The sequence below is a fragment of the Vicugna pacos genome, chromosome 10 (assembly GCF_048564905.1).
Source record: "Vicugna pacos chromosome 10, VicPac4, whole genome shotgun sequence".
Classification (NCBI taxonomy): Eukaryota; Metazoa; Chordata; class Mammalia; order Artiodactyla; family Camelidae; genus Vicugna; species Vicugna pacos.
The window spans coordinates 43,238,385-43,263,187 of NC_132996.1; the positions used below are offsets into that span (position 1 = coordinate 43,238,385).

General features: G+C 40.5%; 1 protein-coding gene and 1 long non-coding RNA gene across 2 annotated transcripts in view; one reads left to right on the forward strand and one right to left on the reverse strand.

Annotated features, from left to right (window-relative positions):
• GAS2 (growth arrest specific 2) overlaps positions 1-20,122 on the forward strand; it is a 119,469-nt gene extending 99,347 nt beyond the window's left edge. The window contains exon 8 of the mRNA XM_072969679.1: positions 18,899-20,122. Within this exon, the coding sequence (XP_072825780.1) occupies positions 18,899-19,117 (219 nt within the window). The 3' untranslated portion in view covers positions 19,118-20,122. The remainder of the gene's footprint in view (positions 1-18,898) is intronic.
• On the reverse strand, positions 73-11,239 carry LOC140698990 (uncharacterized). Its single transcript, XR_012077002.1, has 2 exons — positions 10,941-11,239; positions 73-385 (listed from the first exon to the last, which is right to left on the reverse strand). It is a non-coding gene; the product is annotated as an uncharacterized lncRNA (long non-coding RNA).
• Positions 20,123-24,803: the final 4,681 nt, after the last annotated feature.

The window sequence follows — 24,803 nt, forward strand, 5'->3', positions numbered from 1 at the left end:
TTATTCAGAAAAAAAAAGCAGCTTAATAATTTTAAGTCCAATAAAAGAAATACAAGGCAATAGTGAGAAATGTTGGGGGAAAAACATGTTTACTTCTTTTGTTCAGATAGAATTTAAACAATGCAGCACTAAATTTTTATTCAGAGAGAAACCCACGCACTTATGTGCTGCTGCCACCTAGCGTCTATAGTCAGTAACTGCAATTTTGCTAAGGGTTTGTTTCATTGACATGTATTCAAGGTTGAAAAACAGTACCTTGTTAATCATGGTGAAACTGATGCTAAATAACGTTGAGCTATGTCCGTGGTATGTAATAGTGAAGAGTTTCTGGCCAAAGTGGAATGGGTCACTGGCTTCTTACTGGTCACATGATATCAGGGTGTCTCTGCAAAATGAAAAAGAGTACATTTTCTCCTCAGGTCTGCATTTTAGCAAGGCAAGACTGACCCACAAGAAAAAGAAATGTTGTAGCCACGTTTCCTCTTATTATTCCAGTAGGAAAGTGTTATTTCATAAGTCTTGCATGTTAGTTAATCTCATGAGTTTTTTTTCCCCACAGAAATGGTATCAGTATGATTTGACTTTATAGGAACAGTCATATGATATAGAACAAGGTTTCTCAAATTTGGCACAATTGACTTTGGGACCAGTTTCTTGTGAGGAGCTGTCTTGTGCTTTGCAGGAGGTAAACAGGTGATTTTTATACTTTTTATTTAGTCTAGGGTTTGCACTAATTGGAGACAGATTGTGTGGTGCCTAGTGATTTGTCAGCAAATTCAGTCAATCAAATCATTGATTTATTCACTCCTTAATATATTCAAGAGAGGCAGTATCATATATAAATAAGCGAATTGAGTTTGAATCCCAGCTGTGCCACTTACTAGATTTTGTGATTAAATAACTTAACATCTCTAAGTTCCATTTTCTTCAAGTCTAAACTAAAAGAGTTCAATCTCCTTCATAAGATTAATATAAAAACAAATGAGAGGTTGCAGTTAAAGTCCACAGCACAGTGTCTAATAATTAGTAATTACATGATAATTATTGGTTATTGTTTAATAGATACTTTTAGTAAATGCTCTGTGCCAGGGATCATGCCAGTCTCTAGGGAGATAATGCTGGTTGACCTGTTATTCCAAAATAGATTAAACTTGTGCTAGAGAAAGAAGTTAAATAAAGGTTTACATAATTATTTTGATCACTATCATGATAGATGAAGGAGAAGCACATGGCCTTACTAGGTGTCATTTTTACTGGGGTCGACAGTAATATGACAGAGATGCTTTTAGAGAATCAACTGCTAGTCAATAATCAGCTGAAATAGAGAAAAAATCCTACCTCCTTGGAGCAGTATGATGGCCGCTAGATTTAAGAAAAAAAAGTATTCCACTTTATACACTCTGAAATTAATTAGCAGAAAAGAAATATGTTTTACCTCTGAAATACGTTTTACCTATGTTTATAACTCAGTTTTATGCTGAGTTATAAGAGATAGTTTAGAGTGAAGGTTGTTTATAACATACCAATTATGATAAAGTGTTTTTCTAACTAGGCATGGATCTCAGAGCCTGTCCCAGAAGTTGTTCTAAAGGGATGAAATGCTTGGCAAGGCAGTTTGCCTCCTGTGTCTCACCTTTCTTCTCTCAAATGGGGAATATATGCCCTCCCCACCCCACCCACGTCACCTCATGTCAGAGAGGATGGCACATTTCCTACCGTGAATCGTGGTGCATTCTGGGAAGAAAATAATCACTCTCGGGGGGTCGTGCAGGGAATGAGGTCATTGGGACACTATGAGAAACAGTCTAGTGGGCACACTCTGCTAGCCCTGGCAGCCATCTTCAGCCTGGACCACTGCAATAGCTTTCAAACTGGTCTACTATATCTGTTCTTTCCTCTTTTCTATGTAGTCGTCACAGTGAAGCTAGAGTGAGCTTGCAAAGATGCAAACACATTATTTCCCCTCCTAGAGTTCATAAGAGGCTTTTCACTGAATTTAGAGACCAGAATCCTTAAATGGTTCTACCGGGCTCCTGTCTGGTTCTTCAGGCTGGTTGATGACACCGTGTCCCTTGTTTTCTTCAGCATCATCACCACACACGCTTCTGTAGCGTCTTCAGTGAGACGAGTGCCCCATATCAAGGACCAACTTGATTCTATGGCTGGAATGTTCTCTGCTTGCTGCTGCCCCCACTTCCTTTGACAAATTAACACATACACATCCTTCCAGGCTCAGCACAGGTTAGTCTTCCAGGCACCTTTCGTGGACTTCCCAACATTGTTAGTTTTCCTTTGGATCCATTTGGATTGCATTTGATTAAATGTAACAACAACAACAACAACAAATGTCTTCATAGTGGCTTAAACTTCACAGACCATGAAGTTCAGAGATCAGTTCCTAAGACTGTCAATTCACCAACGCAGGGACCCCACTAAGAACCTGGGCTGTTCCCATCTTCCGCTCTGCTGCCCTTCGTGTGTTGGCGTCTACATTCACGTTTCTTCCCTGTGGTCATTAGATGGCTGCAGAGGTGAGGATGCAACAGATAGTGTCCATTTCTCTTCATCTAAGTCTGAGTCTCAGTCATTTCAACCTCGTTCCTAAATACTGTAAAAGCCTCTTATCTGATCTCTCTTGCCCCAAGCCTTCACGTTTCTGCAGGTCTGCTGGAGCTCTGTGAGCAACGGAAATCTTATCGTGCTAATCTCTTGCTTTAAATCAGCCGGTGACCCTCCCTGTCCCATGTGGGACAGTCAAGGTCAACTTACCCTTGATCACTCTGTATCTCACTAGCTGCATCTCCACACATTCTCTCTTGTCCCTTTCACATTTGAGCCGAGAAATGAACAGTGAACGCTCAGTGTCATGTCCAGACTATGCTGCTTTGTTTCTGTTCTTTTGCCCCTACTTTGCTCTCTATCCCTTCTATATCCAGCAAAATCCTTTGAGTCTTAGATCATTTCCTCTAGGAAATATTCGCAAGAACCCTTGCTCCTCAAGATGAGGCTGAAGGTACCTCCACTACGCTTTCCTAATATCCTCTGCAAACCTTCATCAGGACAAGCTTGACAAAGTCATGTGGGAGATGGTGAAGACCGTTAGAATAAAAAGATCAGATAGGCTCAAGATGAAAAAAAAAAAACACCAAGATCAGGCAAGATTAAATTTCCTTCCTGAAGACCTCTTGGGATATGGGAGAGACAGAGAAGAAAGGGTGCCAGATTTGAGATTTAAGAGTGAATAGATGGACAAGGTGCTAAGACTGGTTAATGGAGTTTGTGAAATTGTGTGAAGAGCTTTTAAGGGTATAAAGGGCAGGGAGGGGTCTCTAAACGGAGAACTAGGCAAAGAGGTGAGAGGAGGGTTTTAGGAGCTGAGGTCACACTTCAAAGATCACTGCCAGGTGATGTACCTGGACAGTGCATCTCAGCGTGGAGGCCGCAGGGCCAAGGTCTTCCAGACTTCAGACAGTCACGCTTTTAATAACTACTTAATGGGCAAAATACGGAGTCTTCTTTCCTGAAGGCTGCTGATGTGACCTCAACATTCATTACAAAATTTTTGCTTTTGACCTTGCTACATCAGCTGGTTAGATGCTAGGGGGCATGGATCACAAAGTGACAGAAAAGCGCTCTGAGTGGTCTTAAAAGATATTAGAACCAATGAGGAGGACGTTTAGGACAGAAGAAGGGAGGGGCAGAATCAGAGAGAGTCCCAGCGTTGCTGGCCCCACCTCTCTCAGACCTACGCTGCCGATAGCAAATGGCTTCATGCTATCAACCCTGGTGACATTCTTACTAGCAAGTTAGGGACAGAGTCTGTATCTGAGGCCCTGATGCTAACATGCCCACTATGGAAGGTTTAGCAGAATTTGAAACAAAGGATTAAGAAGTCTAGACTAGACGTGTTGACAAATGGAGGAGGGGTAGGTCGTGTTGCTCCTTCAACATCATAATTTAACTTACAGAAAAGGGACACAGCAAAGTGTTTGTCAGGAAAACCATGATCTCTCATGGACGTGCAGAGGAATTGCTGTGCAAGTAAGTTCCTGAAACATATGAGGATACTTGTCTCAACAGGAACGTGTCATCACGTGCAGTGGGTGGCTGAGGAGGGAAAAGGCAGTGGCCAAGGAACCCACATGGCTGAGGATTGGTTCTAGGGTTTCTGTCACGAGGAAATTCACATTGTTTGCAAGAGACGGGCTAAACAACAGACGGGTATTCCGTTGTGCAGCCAGGCCCCAGCTAGACAGACACCATTCCTCTAACAGTAGTTGAAGGAAAAAAGACGTAACTGTGAGGACAGATGTGTGTGTGTGTGTATCAGATAGGATACATTTATGTGTGACGGCTCTAACTATGTGTATGTAATACACACATCCTCACACACGTACTTGCCCATGTGAAGGGCTTTAGAAAATCATGATCAAAGTTACAGAAATGAGAGAAGAGGGATATGAGATTACGGAAACATGAAAATAGAAGATGAGCTGGTGAAAAATTTTATGGAAACTTTGACGGTAAACGGGATACCTGAATTCTTGGAGGCAAAAGTAAATTTAAGAGCCAAGAAAGGCAGCATGGGAGCTTTGGGAGTTCTTGTCTGAAAACAGGGTGAATTTGAGCAGTTTCAGGACAATTTCCTAAGGCACTTAGCTGTGTGTAGGATTATCAAGAGACTTTGTGTCATCCTCCCTGTGGGGACCTGTGGGTGGCCCACGGAACAGCAGACTCATTTATAAGTGAACATGTGACCAGCCCCTGAACCAAGGATGGACAGACGCAGTCAGCGATGAATTGCTGAATTGTTCTGGGCTTTATCTTTAGGAAGACTGAATCATTTGAAAGTGAGCCCCAAACTCCACCTACTCATATTGGAAAACAGAGGGTGGAAATAGAATACTCAGTCAAGAGAGATTTTTGAGTTCAGAATAGCACAATCTACTTAAAAGATGTAGCAAAGAGTGCAGCTGTGTGGAAGATAAAAACAAAAGGTTTGTAGAAGCCATATACAAAAGTAATACTTTTACACATATATTGATAAGTGAGACTGGTGCTTATTTTTCTTCTATGTTCCTGAACTGTTTAAATAGCATGAGAAACTGAGTTAGAAGAAGAGCAACACTTTTGTGCCTCAGAGAAGGTTTTCAGAGCCAGTGAGGATTACAGGAAACATGGTGACTGAGCTCTGGACAGCATGTGGCACTTTATTACACTGAAGGGCGAAATCAGAAGAACTAGGGATCGTGATCTTGGAAAGAAAGTTCTGGAAGAGAAACGCTGAGACTTATTGTTCAAGAGTCAGAAATAGCTTATAGAAAAGAGGAGAATAAAACAAACTATAGGGAAACCACATAAAGAGCCACGCCTTTGCCTTCCTAAATTCACGTCGCCGTCTTACCTGAGGAGAGGGGGATGTTTCTGTTTGATGCTGGGAGAAATCCCAATATGTATAAAATGAAAAAAAAATCCATTTGAGGATCATATGAAACGGTGATAGAAAAAAAGATTTTATAACTCATGAAGTCCTATTAAAATGTTAGGAGACATTTGAGATTCGGTGGCCAGTTTGAACCTCAGGTCCGAATCCGCTTCCATTATCTACTACTCCTGAAGTAACGCCAAGGGGGGAAAAGATGGTCTTTAAATCAGCAGTGATTTCAGGTCAGATTGCATCCTTAGATAGTGAAGTATATGAGAGCCTGCCAACGAGTTTGCAGAAGAATAGGGTGTTCATAGCCATAAAATGATTTTCTGGATAATGAAATATGTATTTTTCCTATGTCGATATTTTAGAAGTTCTGTTTTTCCCTTTTCAGTATTGTTTTCTTAAGGAGCAGAACTGAGTGTTTTAAATCCTCACCTTAGCGTCCCCCTTCACCCCACCGCACACATACACATCCCTTCCTCCTCTTTTCCTAGCATCACGGGCGATGCCACATCCTGTTGTTCAGGGTCCACTTTATAGTGATCATGTGAATATTATAGTGTGCCGTGATGGCTCGTCCTTTTTGTAACCGTTTTTATTTTCCTTGAAGTCAATAATGTCTCACAGTTTGTCCTAAGTATGACTAAGCACCCCTACCAGGTCCCCTGAGAGAAGTACAAAGCCCGTCACAATGATAATGTCCCAGGCGGATACACCAGTTCACTGTCGGTTTCATTTTTCTGGCCCCTCCACCCCTTCCCTGGGTCGGCCTCACAGTGTCATCTGAGACTTTTTATTAACTTGCTTTGGTGTTAGAGCCCCTGTTTCCTGGATCCCTTGTCTTCTGTGGATTACTCCCTTGTTGTCTTAGAACTCAAAAGAAAATGTCATTGTTCATTTATCCAACATATACTCTGACACATGCAGTGTTTAGGAGCAAAGGATACCAGAGAACAAAAGCGATGACCCCTGACCCCCTTGAGGACCTTGTATTCCTGTATGTGTGCGTGCATGCGTGTGTGTGTGTATGTGTGTGTAGGGTTGTCACATTAAATATAGGATCCTCAGTTACATGTGAATTTCAGATAAACAACAAATACTTTTGTTTTAGTGTGTTCTAAATACTGCAGGAGACATAACTTACATTGAGAGAGCCTTTGTTGCTTATTTGAAATTCAGACTTAACGGGGCACCCTGTCAGACAAATCTGGCAACCCTAGTTGGGTGGGATTATACTGTCTGAACAGTGGACATAATAAATATGTAAGTGGTAGAGCTTTCCAGAAAGTGATACGTGTCCTGCTGGGTGGAAAAGGAAAAGCAGGGCAGACTGGGAGCGCTGGGAGCAGAGGCTGCAGCTTTAAGAGTGCTTCGGGAGAAGGTGAGAAGTTAGCAAGGGCATGAAGGAGGGGAGGAGGGAGCTCTCCGGTTTTCTGGGGAGATGCCTTCTACACAGAAGCAGCACCAAGTCCGGGGCATCCCCGGAGTGACCCTGGAGTGTTTGAGAAATAGCAAGGGGGGCAGCGTGGCTGCAGCCGAGCACACGAGGGGCCCAGTGGTAGCACGTAAAGTCAGAGAGGTCACAGGAGCCCAGGTCACACAGGCGCTGGGAAGCCCAGTGGACTGAGGCAGCCGCGCGGGGCTTCGAGTGGAGCTGTGGCCTGCGGTGACTTCTGTTTGAACCAGATCCTTCTAGTTTCTCTGTTGAGAATACACCAAGGGGCAGAGCAGAAGCAGGAAGAGCAGCTGGAGGTTATCGTAAGAAGCCAGGTGAGATGGAGAACTCTTAGGACTAGGGAGATAGCAGTAGAGATGGTGAGAGAAGATTGGGTTGGGGTTCAATGTGAATTTGTCCTCTAACATTTTATTGTGAACAAATTTCAAACATACAGAGAAGTCACTACCCAAAAACTACCATCTGGTTCTATAGTCAACACTTTGCAGTTTTTGCTTTATCCCGTATCTGTCCCTCTCTCCATTCTGTGCCTGAGTCAGCCCCCAGCCTAGAGAATCTCTGAGTCAGTTTCTGCAAAGATGAACCTTCAGCCTTCTGCTGGGACGATGTAGACATTGGGATAGTCACAGACAATAAATCTGGAGTGGGGTGCAGTAAATCTGGGGAGCTGACTGAACTTCATACTGAGTTTTCACCAGGTCTCCCTTTTTTCAGCTACATGTCTCTCCTTACCTGATGGAGGCACCTGATAATTTTAAAACCTGAGTTTCCTATAGTTTCAAGGCACGATTTGACTTGCTTCTTCTTGGCAGCTGTCAATTCAGGTTGTTAGCTCTTTCTACCTTTAGTCAATTCCGACTCATTTATCTTTTTTCCATCTTCTAAAAATGTCTTTGACTTTTCTTGTCTACTGTTAGACCCTCTCCATTTCCCTTTGCCCTTGTGGCTTTAGAACATTTTTATTCCATGTCTTTCATTTGAATGGGGTTTTGAGACAAGGAGACTCATGTTTTCAAATAGTTTGTCAATATAAAAGATCTGAATGTATTTAGTAGTACTTTGTTTTTCCATTTCAATGGATCTGATGTACTAAAGATACATTAAAAACAGTGGCAAATAGTTTTTTCAGCAATCCAGTGTCTGAACGACAGGCCCTTGTTACTTTTCAGGACCCAGGAGGACACCGGGTTGGAAACCGTTGGTGTGCGTCACTGTCGGGAAATGTTAACCTTGGCTCTCTCAGTGCTGATTCCAGTCTGCTGGGTTTTGGTTTAGAAGAGAGAATGGAGGTTCAGATTGAGTCAAACGGGGCCCATGTGACTAGTGGAAGGGGTGGGTTTTCATTATCCCTCGGAGCCAGCTCCCTTTCCTGAATAGCATCTTTGGGGCGGATGAATTCTAGTCTCAGTCGGGTAGGTACCAGCTACAAATCCTTTCTCTAGGCAGCTGTTCTCTTTCCAGCACCAGCGCTTTCCAGCTCTTTGCTTTCACTCTGCTGAGCTTCCTATAAAATATTTATCATAACTTTGCCTTCCCTGCCTGAAATGGTGCCGTGGACTGGTAATTAGATTGCGGCTAAGGCTTCTTAATTTCATTTGGTGCAGAGCTGGGAAAATGGAGACGTTACGTAACCAGTAGATGAGAAGTGACAGGCGGTTGGCAGTAAGTGCTCCTACACATATTTTCAAGCAGATGCAAATGGAACTTTTTGCCAGTCGATGGTTACATTCATCTGCGAGCTGCTCTTCTCATGTTTGCTTCCAGAAAGAAGCTACTGAGAGTCATTTGTCAACACTGAGCCTGGGGATTAAACTTCTTACCCTTCCAGAGGGAAACCACAAAAGCAGGCCAGGAATGTTTTCTGGCCAGCCTCTGAAGCCAGATTTCTGATTCAGGGTCCTGTCCATGTTGGAAGATTGGTTGTCACCACTTCTGACACTGCAACAGTTTACCCGTCAAATGAGAGTTGAGAATTACATTCCCCCTAATGTATGATTTATTACTGAAGATAACAAATCACAAAACTGGGAATCAGTAGACTAGGTTTGTGTTCTTGTTGTGTGTCCATGAGCCACCCACTTAACCTCTCTGAACCTCTTTTTCTCCATTTGTGCAATGGGAACTGTAATAGTAATCTGCCAAACCACTGGGCAGGTAGGATAACAAACGGAAACGCTTTAACTGAATGTACTTTGCAGACCATCAAGGGTCTCTCCTATAGAGTTTCCTTTCAGAGTAGACAGAGCACTCTAGGGGTACCTAATTTTCAACATTTTTGTACGGGTGAAACAATCAAGTTTAAATTCAACTAAATTCCTCCAAGCATGTATCAAGCACCTTTTTTTGTTCTGGGTCTGGGAGTTTAGAGCTGGGTGATATGACCATCAGTGGAGACGTTATAAAATGCAACGTGCACTCCTAAAGAAAAGCAGTGTTGCCCATGGGAAGAGTCTAGGTGAGGACTCAGACAACCGTGACCCCTGCTGAAGCCCCTTTAGGGCGTATAGTTAAGTAGTAATGAGTATTGTCTTTGAGGTCAGAGAGACTCAAGTTCAAATTTGGACTTTGTCACTTTCTAGCTAAGTGATTTGGGGCAGTTTACTTAACCTTTCTGAGCTACCATTTTCTCATCTGTAAATGTTGATAATAATGCAAACCGTTTAGAGTTGCTATATAAGAATTAACCGGAATAAAATTTATAAGGAGTTTATCATCATCCTCACAATAACAGTATTATTATTATAATAATAACTATAATAAGAGCAGGTTGCTTTTGAGGATCATGGGCCAGGCAACCTGGCTACATGCGTGCATATATTGATATCTTTATCCACAAGACTCTAAATTGAAATCATTTTACAGATGAGAAATTGAAGCACAGAGATTAAATAAATGTCTCATGGTCGTAGAGCTAGTTAGTGGTAACCATATCCAGGCAGTCTGATAAAGACAAAACACATGGTAGCTTCTGCTATGGTTACTGTTCATCTCTCTGAAGCTTTATCTAAGAAAAAGGGTATAATAAACAAAAAGATGATTTGGAAGGTAAAAATGAGACAACAAATGTGAAAAATGCTTTGTAAAGAATCAAGTGATAATTTCAGGAGCTTGTTTACTTGGGGAGGATTTAACCATTTATAATTTCAAATAGCTGGAGAGGTTGAGCTGAATCCCAACCTATGACAAAAAGAAGGTGTCACATGTGATCTGTGGTTAATAGAGCCTCAGTTGCCCTATTCACGGGGGACCTCATCACTTACCTTGAAGATGCAGGTATCAGCCTTTCAACATGGCAAACTGGGGATGGAACACCTGCCACCTTACTCCTCCATGTGTCAGGGTACCTTAGGCAGATAGCTGAATTCCCAGTCGCCCAATTTTGAGCATATGCCATTTCAGTATAATATTAGACGGTGACAGAGTCTGTTGTCCTATAAATTAACACACTTTCTCTGGAGAGCAGATGACTGCATTCTAAAAACAATATTTTCACTCAAGTTATGATGGCTTATAAAAACATACAGTGAATGGGGTTGACAAAGACGTTGGGGAGCATATGATGTCCCGGGAGGCCAAACTAATCGAAATGTAGGTGGGGTTGTCTCCTCTCCTTAGTCAGTGTCAGAGATGGTTCTCTCTTGAAAGGATGGCTCTGGTGGAGAGCAGTCAATCGACTGGGCAGAAATATGAGCTGCTGTGGTCAGTTAAGTGGAGAAGGGCTTAATGAGAGTGACCCCAAGCACGTAAGCATTAAAAGAGAAGCAGGAGGCAGGGGAGAGGGTATAGCTGAAGTGGCAGAGTGCATGCTTAGCATGCATGAGGTCCTGTGTTCAGTCCCCAGTACCTCCTACAAAAATAAGTAGACCTAATTACCTATGCTCCCCTTCAAAAAAAAACCTAAAAAAAAAGCTTTAAAAATTAAAAAAAAAAGTAGGAGGGGATGAAAATTTTGTTAAGTAATTTGTTCCTATAGTGAATGGTATTTTTTTTAAATGCATTCCAGGTGTTCTGAGCATGTGTGAAAGGAAATAATGAAGAGAATAACATACTTACTTTTAATTTACTCAGGATATTTTCTTCTCTCCTTCTTTCTCCTCCTACTTTCTTTCTCTCCTGTCCGTTGTCCTATGGATTCTCAATATGGTCCCCCTTTTTAAAATATGATTGCTGTTACAGCGTCACTTGCAGACCCCAAATCTATCTTTCTCTCAAAGGAACTTTCTAAGCAGTGGTTCATGTGGATTATCATCTACCTCCTGCTTTTCTTCAGACTCTTCCTTCTGCAGACAGAGCATTTCATCTTTTCCTTTTTCTTATCTTTTCATGAGTAAGTAATGTCTCTTACAGATCACATATTGTAATAGTTGCCATGTTTACAAAGCTGAACAGGATGTCTGAAAAATGGACAAGAAATAAGGCAACAGAGTATTGTCATTACATTGCTTGAGGTCTGTGCAGGAAGATCTCAAGGTCCAAAGAAGGTCATCTATAACTCAGAGAGTACAAAAATATTCCATAAAGGCAGCAGTGCCTGGGTGGAACATTAGTAGGTATTAACGTTGTTTGTTCATTCATTCAACAAGCATTTACTGGGTGTCCACTGTGTACTTTCCACTGTCCTAGGCCCCCAGGGTATAAAATTTAGCAAAGAATAATCTTGTCTAGCACTGAATAACTATTTGTTGAATGGCCAATGGAAGAGACTTACTTTAATTCACCTGGTGAATGTGGAACAATTCTCTGTATGTAGAAAAGCTTGAAACATTCAGGGGATTCTAAGGAGTTCAGAATATTTGCTGGGTAAACAATTTGGAGCGTGGGCATGGGCATAGAAAAGTAGGGCCACAGTATAGTTGCATAATTGTGCAGTGCACAACCTGCACGACAGTATGTGGTCATTAAGACATAGTGAGAAAGAAGGCAGGAAAGGAATAGTAGCTGGACCATAAAGTGCTTAGTGTCCCAAGCTAGTTGTTCCCATATGGGCAGAAGGGGGTCGGAGGTAGGGGAGGGGACATCAGAATCACTGGTGAATTGTTTCTTCAAATTATGTGTGCTTCTACCCCCCCTAGAGATGCAGATTTTGCCTGGTCCCTACATTCACAAACACACATGCACACAGGTGCTTGCAGGTTCACACTGTTGCTCTCCCAGAATCTCTGCCACAGACTTGTGCTGATGAGAATGAGCCATGTTCCTCACGGGGGCTGGACCTGAAAATGGCTGAGCAACACTACAGACAATGGAGAACCACTCACAGGATGTTCAGCAAGGCAGTCACATGGTTAGATTTTCCTTTTACAAAGATGACTCTGGCTCTGGAGGAGAGGGTGGACTCGTGAAGTGCGAGCACTGATGAGGGTATCCTGCTGGAAAGCTTTCACATTCTCAGTGTCTAATGACATTGATTTCAGAGCACTTGACAGACACTCGTGCTTCCCTGGGTTTTCAAGGTCATGGACACAAGACTCAAATCAGAGTGAACGAGATTTGTCAGTGTTTTCCTGAGAAGGTGGTGACACCTGAAGCATTTCATAGGAATTATGATTTAGGACAGATGTGAACATTCAAGCAGCTCTGTCCTGGGGAATTAATGGAATAAAGCCATCAAATATGGCTATGAAGCATTTCATTTTAAATTCTGCTTATCTAAAAGACATTTCCTGTCAGTTATTTTTGTTGGTAGCGTTTTGTTTATTTTTTGTTTGTTTGTGTAACTCGCACAGCCTGGTCACCTTAAAAACAAATACATTATCAATAATCCGTATTTTCCAGCTTTCTTATGTGACCATTTTTTTCATTTAGTAAAACACGATTTTCTGTGATCTATTTAAATATTGGCTGTGCTTTGTCAACAAAAGTTGAGTCTATGTATTTCTTCTTCTAAAGACTAGTAAGTGTCTCCAAGAAGAATAAAAATACATACTTTTTCTTGAAGCTCTTAATACCTACACATCACGTGATTCCCGTTTGCTCTCCAAGCTACATAATTAAAAGGGGAAAAAAAAATCTTCTTTCTGAAGTCCTTTTGTCACATATTAGAAGAGCCAGATCGCCAGACCCCCCGTCGATACCACAGTGACCCCAACATTTGTAGGGAGCTGTTGATTAATCATTTCTACCACTTCTGAATTTTCCATTATGTTCCAAGTTGATATGAGAGAATTAAATGAACTTATTTACGTTCAACCCCCCCCCCTTTTTTTAACTTCAAATTAAGTATCTGGATGAGCTACAGAACTTGTTATGGGATAGTTTGTTACCTTACTATGTTAGGAAGATCAGATTGAAAGGTTACGTATTAGCGGGCTGTAGGCAAACACAGTGCAGCCTAACAAGATGTGCATTCATCCAATAAATCAGAGGACTTAGCTGACAGGTTATAAACCGCTGCTGGGTGAATGTATTTAGTGATTCGCCTACCTTTAAAGATCGGATTCATTTTGAGGGTGATAATTTTTGGAAGAGGATAGCTTTTCAGCTGTAAGGCCAAGTGCTAGAGTGGGCGAAATGGAGATGTGGTTTCCAGCCTGGCTCCGGGAACCCGCTGCATGGCACTCTCCCTGCCGGTTTGCACATCTGTGAAAGGAGAGAATGCCAACGTCGACCTCAGTTTCTTTTCATCCTCCTCATTTCAACAAGGCATATTCGTAGATCCCCACCTGGCACACTGAAGGTCCTCTAATATTATGACTCTTGTGTCAGCTAAGGAAAAACCTTCCCTTTTGCTGGTACGTAGGAAGAGGCATCCTAGGAAACCAACACATAATTAAACATCAGAACGGGACAAAGGCATAAAGCAAAATGCCCTTGATAAGACTGAGAGTGTTTTTTCCCATTACTGGAAGAAATCATTAAAAAACAAAAACATCCCTTTGAGACACATTGATTCTTTTCTCTGGGCAAGGTATGTATGTATGTATGTATGTCACCCGTAGACATCAAAAAAGAAAATGTTTGCAACAACCCAGATCTGCTTGTAAAACTTCATTAAGCCCTTTGGGAGAAACAATGAGATGAGATATTTGTTGTTTTGGTTTTTTCCCCCTTCAACATTAGAGATGTTGCTAAGTTGGTAATGAATCTTCTTCCCTCTGTTGGAATCGGGGCACAGTGAGGAATGAGGCCGATTGTAGAAAACAGTAACAGTCAGAAGAGGCCTCAGGTGCAAAAACGACTGCTTTGCAACGAGCAGTGTTGGGAAACATTTGTAGCATCTCTGGCTTATTTTCCTTTACTTGAGAGAAAGCAACCAACAGATAGACAACTATACTGAATACTCAATTCACATGAGTACTGATGATATTAGAGAAGAGCAATTCTCTTTTGGAACAGAGAACACAGCCTTGTTCAGTATTGTGAAGCATCAAAACTAAAGGAGCCATAAGATGTACACTGAACCGAGAATCAAAGCTCAGTGCGACTGACGCCAACAGACACCTGTCTATAAATGTATTTGATCCTGTTACCTGCACTTGACACCTGTTTGTTTCCTAAATACTTAGGGCCACTGGAGGATAATCTTCTGAAATTAAATGCAATGTTTATTGAAAGTTTTTTAGGACATAAAACTATACATCATTTGACATGAGCATTTAATCTGCTTAAGCAACTTGTAACTATTTCTGACACTGATGATTCCTTGCCTGTGCTGAACTTACCACTTGTAAGTAACGAAGCAGGTATGAAAATTGAAATCTTAGGCACTTTATAGAATAAGTCTGTATGGGGTAACAAAAAAAATAAGGATTCTTGCCCCAGTTTTGCCACTGATTTGTTGTGTGATCTTGCCCAAGTTAAGAGCATCAGTTTTACTGTCTATAAAATGGGAGTAATGCTGATAATCATATCTTAGGTTAGGCAGAGTAACTAGAGCATATGAAAGTATACAAGAAAAGGGGTACTATATGATTACAGCATTGACACTGTTCTTAGCTCACACACATAAGATTCTAAAATGAAAAATGCATCACTCTCTTCAGAAAGCTTCCATATTATTAAAAGAGGCATACAGATAAATTAGCCGTTGCGATTCAGTAGAATGAGTGAAGCAATGAAATCATGTGTAAACTTGACAGCATATGTCAAGGAAGAATTCACTTATTAAATGAGAGAGGGGATCTTGGAAGATTTTTCAGATGGAGGTGATGTTTGAACTGGGGGGAGGTTTGTGGTCCTGCGAAGCAGGAAGGGCAGAACAGAAAGGACGTTGCACATTTAGGGGCAGATGTGCAAAAGCTTGAGAGAAAGAGTATGTTATCTGGGACTGTAGAACTAAAAGAATTCATGGGTCCTGGGGCTCAGGGAAGGGATGAGGCTGGCAAGAGCGGTCATGGAGAGTACTGTATGCACATAAAGGGACTCAGCCTACAGGAGAGAGGGAGGGCCTGAAAGTATTCAGGCAGGAGACAATCAAACCTGCATTTATGGAATTCCCTTTGGTGGCAGTTTACTAAATGGATTGGACACAGCAAGGCTGGAGGTCGTGAGAGCCCTACAGTAGACCAGGGAAAAGGTGAGGCCCTGAACTAAACAGTGGCAGTGGCGGCAAAGATCCCGAGAAACATTTAGGGGGAAATGAATGTTTTTGGTATCTTGTAGGTACAGAGAATGCCCCTGTCACCAACCCCATGAGGAAAGACCTGTGGGGCCTTCTAGTGGAAGGTACAGGACTGGTTGCCTCTGCATTTAGAAGCTCCAGGAGGAGGCAACAGCTAGAGTCAGAGTTTGGGAGACAAAAGTAGATGGTAGTGAAAACTATCGGGTTGCAAACAGAGAGTGGTTAGAATGAGGAAAGCGGCAGAGAAAGGACAGAAAACTTCAGAATCCTTCGGAAGGGCAAAACTTAAAAACAGAATACATAGAACTTATTTTCTATCTTAGGAAAGAGACTCTTGTCATAGAGAGTAAAGGAGTAGGGAGTTTCAAGGTAGGAGTGTCAATACTGTCAGATACCCTACTTGAATGGTCAGTTAAGACAAGGATTAAGGAACAGCTATTGGATTTGATAGTTCTGGAAGCCATCCAATTTTCTTTCTTGTGCAGTTAAGCAGAAGCGATGCCTAAATAGGAAGTTAAAAGTGAAGACACTGAGTGTAAACTTAACCACCAGGATACTTGGATGTAAGGAGAAGGTATGAGAGCCAAGTAGACTAAGATGGACAAAGAAGGGTTTCGCTGTGTCCGGGAGTGAGGGAGGCTTCGGTGTGTTTCTTACCGGCAGGGGAAGGACTATCGTACACTAAGTTGGAGAGAGAGAGGAGGGATGAGCTGTTTGATGGAGCTAGGTTCTGCACGAGTGGTGATGGGAATTAGGAAGAAGAGGAGAAATGGACCTTGGACAGAAGGACTTCTTTCTTGAGGGGAAAAGCAGAGAAGAGGGTAAATGTAGATTGGAGTATCCAGCCAGTGGAGGTGCCGAGAGAGAGGAAGCCATGCCTGACAAAGACAAAGTCACCCACAGACAGATGAGAATAAAATGAGTAGGGCGTTTGTGAATAATGAGAAATGGAATTGACCAAAACACAGAGTAAAAGGAACAATTAATTGCAGTTAGTCTCATGTCACTAATCTCTGAGGTAGAAGGAGGCCTTCCAGCAGAGCTCAGCAGCTCAGCCCTGGTTTAGAAAGATTATACACTGAATCCACAGTTGGGGTTTTGTACAGTACGTGCTGTGAGGGGAAGGAAGAGTTGAGAGTAATTGGACTTACAGCAGGTTGATTTTAGGTTAAACAGTAGGGATTTTGTTTATGGAGGAGGTGCGCATTCTTTTTTTTTTTTTTTTCCCTTGAGACTGAGCACTTATTAGGAAAAGGCATGGAGTTCAAGTCTCTACACCCAGGGCTGTAAATGCTTATGACCCTGGTATCTTAATCTCATGCTTGAAATTGTTGCCCAGTTTGACTGCTGGCTCTCTTAGCAAATTACAGGTTGCTGATTATCCGTAGGAAGGACATGGAAGATGATGTGAGTGGAAATTTCATTCCTGTGTTAGTCCCATTCAGTGTGACCCTGTTTCATGTTGGGTCCTCTTTACCTGGTCCTATGGATTCATTAAAGAATCTGCAAGCAGCGTTTGCACCTAAATGATCACATACTCCAGGCTGAAAAGCATTTCTGTCACTGTTTCCAGAGTTAGCTGTTGAACAACTCCTCTGACTGGTGGTTCTTTCTGGTTGGAGTTGCCACACAGTCATGTGACCTTGAGCGTTCTGCCAGAGGCATTCATAACAAGGATGTTTAGAGGCAACTCTTAGATGTCATCTGCACGGCTAAGAGAGGCCAGAACTTCAGAATAGGCAACACAGCTCTCTTGCAACAATGAGAAACAGTCAGAGTACTGTTTTGACACTGGCCTTTGTAGTTTTTGTTCCAGTAACTCCAAGTTTTGAAAACAGGAAACAGAGGCACACCCAGGAACTTGTGGCAATGAGAACAGGCCAGTAAAATTATAAAAGCCTTGATGGACTTTTATAAGAAGGAACTGTTGTGGGAAAGGCACTAGACTGGGAGTCAGGAAATCACATCGCAGTCTCTTCATCCTAGAAAACAGGAACATGGTACCACTGGCAGGACCCAGGGAGGCAAAATAGCTACAGGCGAAATCCTGACTCCTCTTAGCTTTATATTTCAGGGGTTCTCACTGAGATTTTATTTAGTGAGTAGAGGCTAAAATAACTTTGAAGACTTCTAGTTAGAAGGTGTTCCCCCAGATCCTTTTTACTCTAAAGTTCTAGTACTCTACATGAGAATAACAGTAGAGTTACATTTAATTCTCATGGGTCTAACAGTTTTAATTACTGTTATTCAGCACACTTTTACTACTTTACAATATCTGATTTCGAAAACTGCTTTATGTCAACCACACGATTGAGGATTTCTTAGCTTGAGCCTGTGGATGGGTTTCTGGGAGTCTGTGAAACCTCTAAACACACATAACAGAATTTTGTGGATACGGGGAAACAACAAGACCGTCCCAAAGTTTCATCAGAAGCTCAACATCTAAATGAGAGCGGTAAGAGCAAAGGTATCCCCAACATGATGGTAGTCATGGAAATCCAGATCGGAAGCTGGCACAGAGCCAGAGGAATTAGGAGAGTTTCATAGGTTCTATCTGCAATGAAAACTACTTCCCCAGCCCTCCTCCCAAACAGACAGTCCCTTCCCGAGATTATGCTGCCTTTGTGTGTACACAATGTTTCGGGCAGGGCAGAGGTCAGCAGGGTCTTTGATGAAGATGAAACATTCCCCCTTAATCTTACATTTTCTGATATTTGAAAGAAACCAAGATCAAGTCTTTGGCTCCCTGCGCCAGTCCTCACCTTGGACATGTTTTTACTAGATAGAGAGAACCATAGTCTTCACTTTTTTGATCTGTAGCTTTGTTAACCTGGAGCCCTAGATGGTTCGTGGACCTGAGAGTAAGTTGTCTTTTTTGTTTTTTAAAGTATTCTAAAGTAATTAGGAAGAATGAGAGTAAAGAAAAAAATGAATGTTTGGCCATTCCATAATATCTTTCCTCAAAAGCCTCAGACAGTGACTGGGGAAGATGTCGGTTTTTCTGAGTGCATTTTTAATTCTATTTTGCATTGAATGTTTGTGTGATTATTACCATTGTATTCAATAGAAGGCATTTCCACAGTCCTTTAAGTCCTAGTGCCTAGGGGACTAAGCCGGGGGTTGGGGGGGGTGGGTAGGGATTGAAGCACGGACTGAGTCAGTAAGCAAGAAATGGACAGTGGTGAGGCTGGTCAGCGAGGAGCCTCCAGGCTCACTGAACCAGGCAGGGGACTGTATATGCACTGATTCCCATCCCAGGGCAAAGCTGGAGCCGCTGGCATGGAGAAAACAAAGCTTCTCTCATCTGCTCTGTGCTAGCTCAGACGCTGCAACAAATGGAAGGACAATGGGGCTCGAAAAATAAAACAGAAAACACTAAGGATGCCAGGGCTGCAGGTCGAGCCTGTGAGGGTTCTCAGAATCTAACCCTTCTGCTCTCTTTTCTCTCCAGATGCTGCATAACAAGCACGTCATGGTCCGTGTGGGAGGAGGATGGGAAACGTTCGCAGGGTATCTGCTGAAGCACGACCCCTGCCGGATGCTGCAGATCTCCCGCGTGGACGGCAAAACGTCCCCCATCCAAAGCAAATCGCCGACCCTTAAGGACATGAATCCAGATAATTACCTGGTGGTCTCTGCCAACTACAAGGCTAAGAAGGAAATTAAATGAAACTAGTTGGTCACTACAAGGGGACTCTCATAATGGCCTGTATCCACAGCTCCAGGGTAGCCAGTCTAGTTCACATGCTCTGAGAATTTCTTTGGGGTAAAAAAACATAACAGACAGAAAAAATGTCCTCATACTGAAACACGTTCAAAAAGTAGCACTATTTATTTTAAATGCTTCTGTAGAAAATGACCTATGAAAAGAAATTCTAAACTCAAATTTAAACTAGACAAAGTGTAGGCAAATTATTATTGCTCAATATGTGAACACAGTATTAGAAATACAATTCTAGCTAGAGAAAAATTATTAGAAGGAAATAGTTAGGATTTACAGTTAAGTCAACAGAAAGTGCCTGCCTAATGTCCACAGAATAAAAGCAACCGAGACATTTTTTTAAATTGCAGGATTTTTATGCTAATTTTTAAAAAGTGACAATTAGTGTTATGGTGTGCTACTAAAAATATCCAACACTATGGATAAGTACAGAGTAGTCACGACAGCAGTACTTTACTGGAAAGGCCACTTCAGAAAAGTTTACATCACTCAGAAGATTGCCTTAAACATCTAGCCCTGTCTATAGCCAAATATCCGGGGTACTTCTGGAAGTTTTCACTGAACCCCTTAGTTGTTTCACACAATCCTAGGCACATGGCTGTGTTGAGACTGAGTGTAATTCACACACCTAAGTTGATATACGTTTATATTTTGACAGAGTAAACTGTACAGTCAGATGTTCACTGACTTCACGTTATTTCAAAGCATTTTCTTGTACGACTCTATCGTTAGTTAACCCAACTTTGCTACGCTGTCTAGTAAAGTAATTTCACTGTAGCTAATGATGTTACAGACTTCTGTATACCCTTGTATACCTAGGACAGGGCTGTTTTGTACCCATAAACAGCAAACTCATGTCCTTACTGATTCAAGAATTAAAAAGATAAATGTTAAAAACTGTACGTCTTCGTATTAATGCTTCATTCTGAAATAAAGATAATCTTCAAGTGGCAACTCCCCCTGAGGGTTATAGGAAGAATCAAATTACAGTTACCTTGCACGTCTTCACTTTGGGCAGCTGAGTGGTGGTGGTGGTAGTTCTTCATAGCAGAGTGTAGACCTTGTCATAAATAGTCCCTCCAGTGTGACCGTGAATATAAAAAGTACAGCCAGAGTTAATTTGTCATTTCCTCATTTTTCAACAACAACAACAATAAAATCTACTTTTTCTTGCCCCAGAAAGTCAGGGAAGAAGTATCTCAGTTTGTCATAATGATGATTTTAGTCAAAGCAGACAAACTTTAAAAAATAATAAAAAAACAGGCTTTGTATAGTTTGGTGGTGCTGGAAGTGGTGGTATTCATTATGGAAAAAAAATAGTGTAGGAAATAAAATCACCTTGAAATAGTGAGTAATGTAATATCTTCTAAAATATAATGAGTGATTTGATTTTTATGTTCCTAAATTAATATTAATGATGAATTTCTCTGTACGGTAGTCAGCGATATTTCCATCAAAACTTTCTCCTGTGCTTAAATTTTTCTCATAAACATTTCTATCTTTAATAATTAATTCCATTAATTTAGTTACTATTTTGTCAGTTTCCTATTCCTGATGTAACAAATTACCAGAAACTCAGTAGCTTAAATAACACAAATTTATTATGTTACAGTTTTGTAAGTCAGAAGTTTGAGATGGTCTCACAGAGTAAAATCAGTATGTCAGCAGGTGCTCTGTTCCTTTCTGAGGAGTCTAGGAGAGAATCCACTTCTTTGCCTTTTCCACCTTCCAGAGGCTGCCTGATATCCTTGGCACCTGCCCCCATGCCCCCACTTCCTTTGTCTTCAAAGTTATAGAGCATTTCAACGTGCTGCTGCTTTCTTTACATCTCTCTGACCACAGGTTGGAAAGGTTCTCGGCTTTTTAAAGATCCATGTGGTTAGATTGGGTCCACCTGGATAATCCAATATACTCTCCCTACTTTAATGTCATTAACTGAGTCAATACCTTTTGTCGTGTAATGTAACATATTCTCAGATTCCAGGAATTAAGATGTCACCCTCTTTGGGGGAAGGTGACATTATTCTTACTGCTTATACCACATCTATGATGGTCTTTTTAAGTGGCGCTAAGAATATGGTCATAATTGACATTGCGGTCTGCCTGTGAGGTGAATGGCACTGAAGAAGAATATGGAAAAACGAGACTATATTCAGAAGGAAATAACCAGGTGTAGACAGCTTACTCACTGACTCCCTAGTGGAAATTACTAGGTTCTTTTTTCAAAATTGTTTTGGCTATTATAAATCCTTCATTTCCCATATAAATGTTAGGATCATTTTGTCAATTCTTCTGAAAAAGCTTGCCGAGATTTTTCATTTATTATCCATTTGAGAATGCCATCGTGACAATATTGTATCTTCCAGTCCATGAGATGTCTGACCACTCATATTCTAAAAAATTTCTCAGCAGTGTTTTGTAGTTTTTAATTCAGATCTTTTACTTCTCTTGCTTTGTCCTAAGTATTTTATCCTATGTGCTGATACTGGATGCTTGGAACTTTTAATTTTCAGATTGTTCATTACCTGCATATAGAAATAGAATTGATCTTTTCCGTATAAAGATTTGGTATTATGCAACCTTGCTAAATGTAAATGTATTAGTTCCACACATTTTTTGTGTAGATCCTTAAGAATTTTCTACATCAAGACACTTGGTATTTTTTTTAACCTACTTTAAAAGTATGTCTGGTACTTATAACCTGACTATCTAACAAATGTATAATGAAAAAAGGGCACCTTAGGAGTGGAGTGAGGAGTTAGGAAACTCCTTGACTTTTGACTTATGTGACAAAAGAGATTTCAGAGAAATAGCCTAGAGAGAGCCAGTTTGTGTGCAAAATTAATTCCATTTGAGACAAGTTTGAAGTACCGGCAAAAGATGGCTCAAACTTGTTTTTATGATTAGAGGACATTAACTGGAAACTCAACCCAAGCCAAGTGTGGTGCTATAAAAATAGACAATGCAATTCAGGATACAGTAAAAGTATCACATCCGGGTCAAGTAGTTCATGAATATTCAGTACTTAGACCATAATGATCATATTTAGAGGCAATATTTACAAGATGAAACATACCTAGAAGGGGGAAAACAGGATAATAAAAAGTCAGATCACATGAGAAATTTATCTTTTGAGTTGTCAGGAAACGAACTTCTTATCAAACCCAAATTTCTTCAAAGTCTGCTATATATGCAAATGGCTGGTGTCAGTGGCTTTTAAAAAGAAATCAGAGGAAAGAGTACCACATCTCAATCAACCTATAAAGCACATACAGCTGTCATGGGAATCTGGGATGCTTGCCTGGGGAGTTAAAGGAATACACCTTAAATGTCAACCCAGATAGGTATGCATATCTCCCTACCTCTTACTGACCTGGTTATGCAGGTATTATTCAAATCTGAAACTGACAAGAGGTACTTTTTCTTCTAAGGGTGTAGCATAATTCTTATCAGTGAAAATAAACAAGTTGAACTGCAGAAGGAGAAAAGGAAAATTCATAGCTTATGTCAATTCTTCTGAGGTACCAAGGATGACAGCTAGAACCTTTATTACAATATTTCTCTAAGAACACAGGAGACTAATAACGGCATATCTCCTTGGGAGTACAGGAAAAGAAACATGCCTATTTATAATTATTTAAGGTATAGTGAAGATAAAATTTTGCTAAACAGAAATGGCCAAAGCCAATTTTTTTATATAGGAAAATGTATATTTGTACCCCTGTAAGGCAAAATACAGAATTTATAAAACCATGTGTGAGAAAACTATTAATTACATTCCAAATACAATCAGTGGAACAAGAGTATCACATACAGATGTTTAAAAAACAACATGCATGTCAACAAAGGGGCTGTGTGACAGTATACAACTTTTTGTTACCAGCCATAGTTAATAGTTTAATGATTAGAATGAAGAAGCAATGATTTAAGCATTTTACATCTTAACATGATTGTTACATATAAGCATTTTACTGTTTTAGATTTTAATAATTTGGTTGGGGGGTCTGGGTGACATTTTAAGGATTATAATGGTTTCCTATTTAAATTATGAATTATAGGAAATTGGCTCTAAGCTAAAGTTTTCATCAGGAACTGATTCATAACTCTTGAGGAAGATGCCTGGAGTGTGTGTGTGTGTGTGTGTACATTGTTTTGAAGTAGTCACTTATTAGTTTCCTATCAGGGATCAAGTCTCCCATTACTCCTTCCTCTTCCTAACTTTTGAGTACAGCCCCTTAGCCCAAGCAACCCGCGTGGTTTTGGAGAAAGCCGTTTCTCCAGGGAGGCAGGGCATGGCCGGAAACGGCATATCCCACTGTTCCTAGAAAGCACTACACCAGCATAACGTTCTTGGATCAACAGTAAATAAGCATGGCATTTGGATATAAACTATTAGAAATAGGACATCATCCCCTGGATATAAACTTCTTATTTACACCAACCCAAACTGTCACTCTCTAAGATGCAGTACAGATAAAACTGTTCTTTCTACATTAAACTGGAAGGAAAAAACCTGCACAGTTCTAGGATGACAGGCTCTGGTTCTATATCCATTCATCTATTAATGGTCCTCTTCCCTTTTTGCCTTGGAAAACTTAACTGTATAATAAAGTCAAAACTTTTATTTCTAAAATATAATTTAATGATTTCACTATACAAACAAAAATACCACTGATCTTCTAAAGGATGAAGAAAACTGAACCTGTCTCTAACTATACTTCTTGCCTGGATATTCATAGAATATTTCATTCCATGGTAGAAGAAAGTGATTTTTCCAATGAGGAGTCAAGAGTTCTACATTATAGTTCAAACTCTCCAAAATTAACATAGACAATATACTTCAATATAACACAACTCTTGTGGGAGGGGTAAGTGAGATAGTTGTTCAGTTTCTTCTTGCAAAAAAAATCAAATGAGCTGGTCTGTTTAATTTACAGTCTCTATTGCACTTTATATCTGCAAATTCTAATTTAGGGTTTAGCCTTATCATCCAAAAAAGCAACCAAATTAAAAGATACAGTAATTCTTCCATTTTCGCTTATTATATACAAAAAAACTCAAAAACTGAAATTGCTATAAAACATGTTACTCATGAACAAAAATCTAAAAAGTTTATGACAATGCATCATATAGAATTACTTTATAACATTTTTTAAGTTTAAAGTAGATCTTTTTAAATATAGTACTTACACGTTTCTTTTTCATACATTCATACTTGCCTTGGCAATTTCATATCTGTATAAATATTATGATCATCCTTTAATAAATACAAAAAGAATAAAAACACCTATGAAATCTGGAAAAATACATTACCATTAAGTACAACCCATCCAGATTCTTAGTTTAACTCATTCATTTACTACAAAGATCTTTGTAGAGCTGAATCTGATATTGTGTAATAGTACATCACTGCCCTCTGATGGTACCACTAATATACAATGTTAAATTCAGCAAGCAAAAAAAACAACAACAGCAGCAAAAACCTCGATTATAATGTAAAACACAGTATGTTAATTTTATAAGCCACAGAAGTAGAAAATAAATTAGGAGAAATTCAACATTTTCTACAAATTTTCATTTCTTAGTAAGTTATAAAAATTTATTGTATTCCTTCACTAAGCCCTTCACATGATTT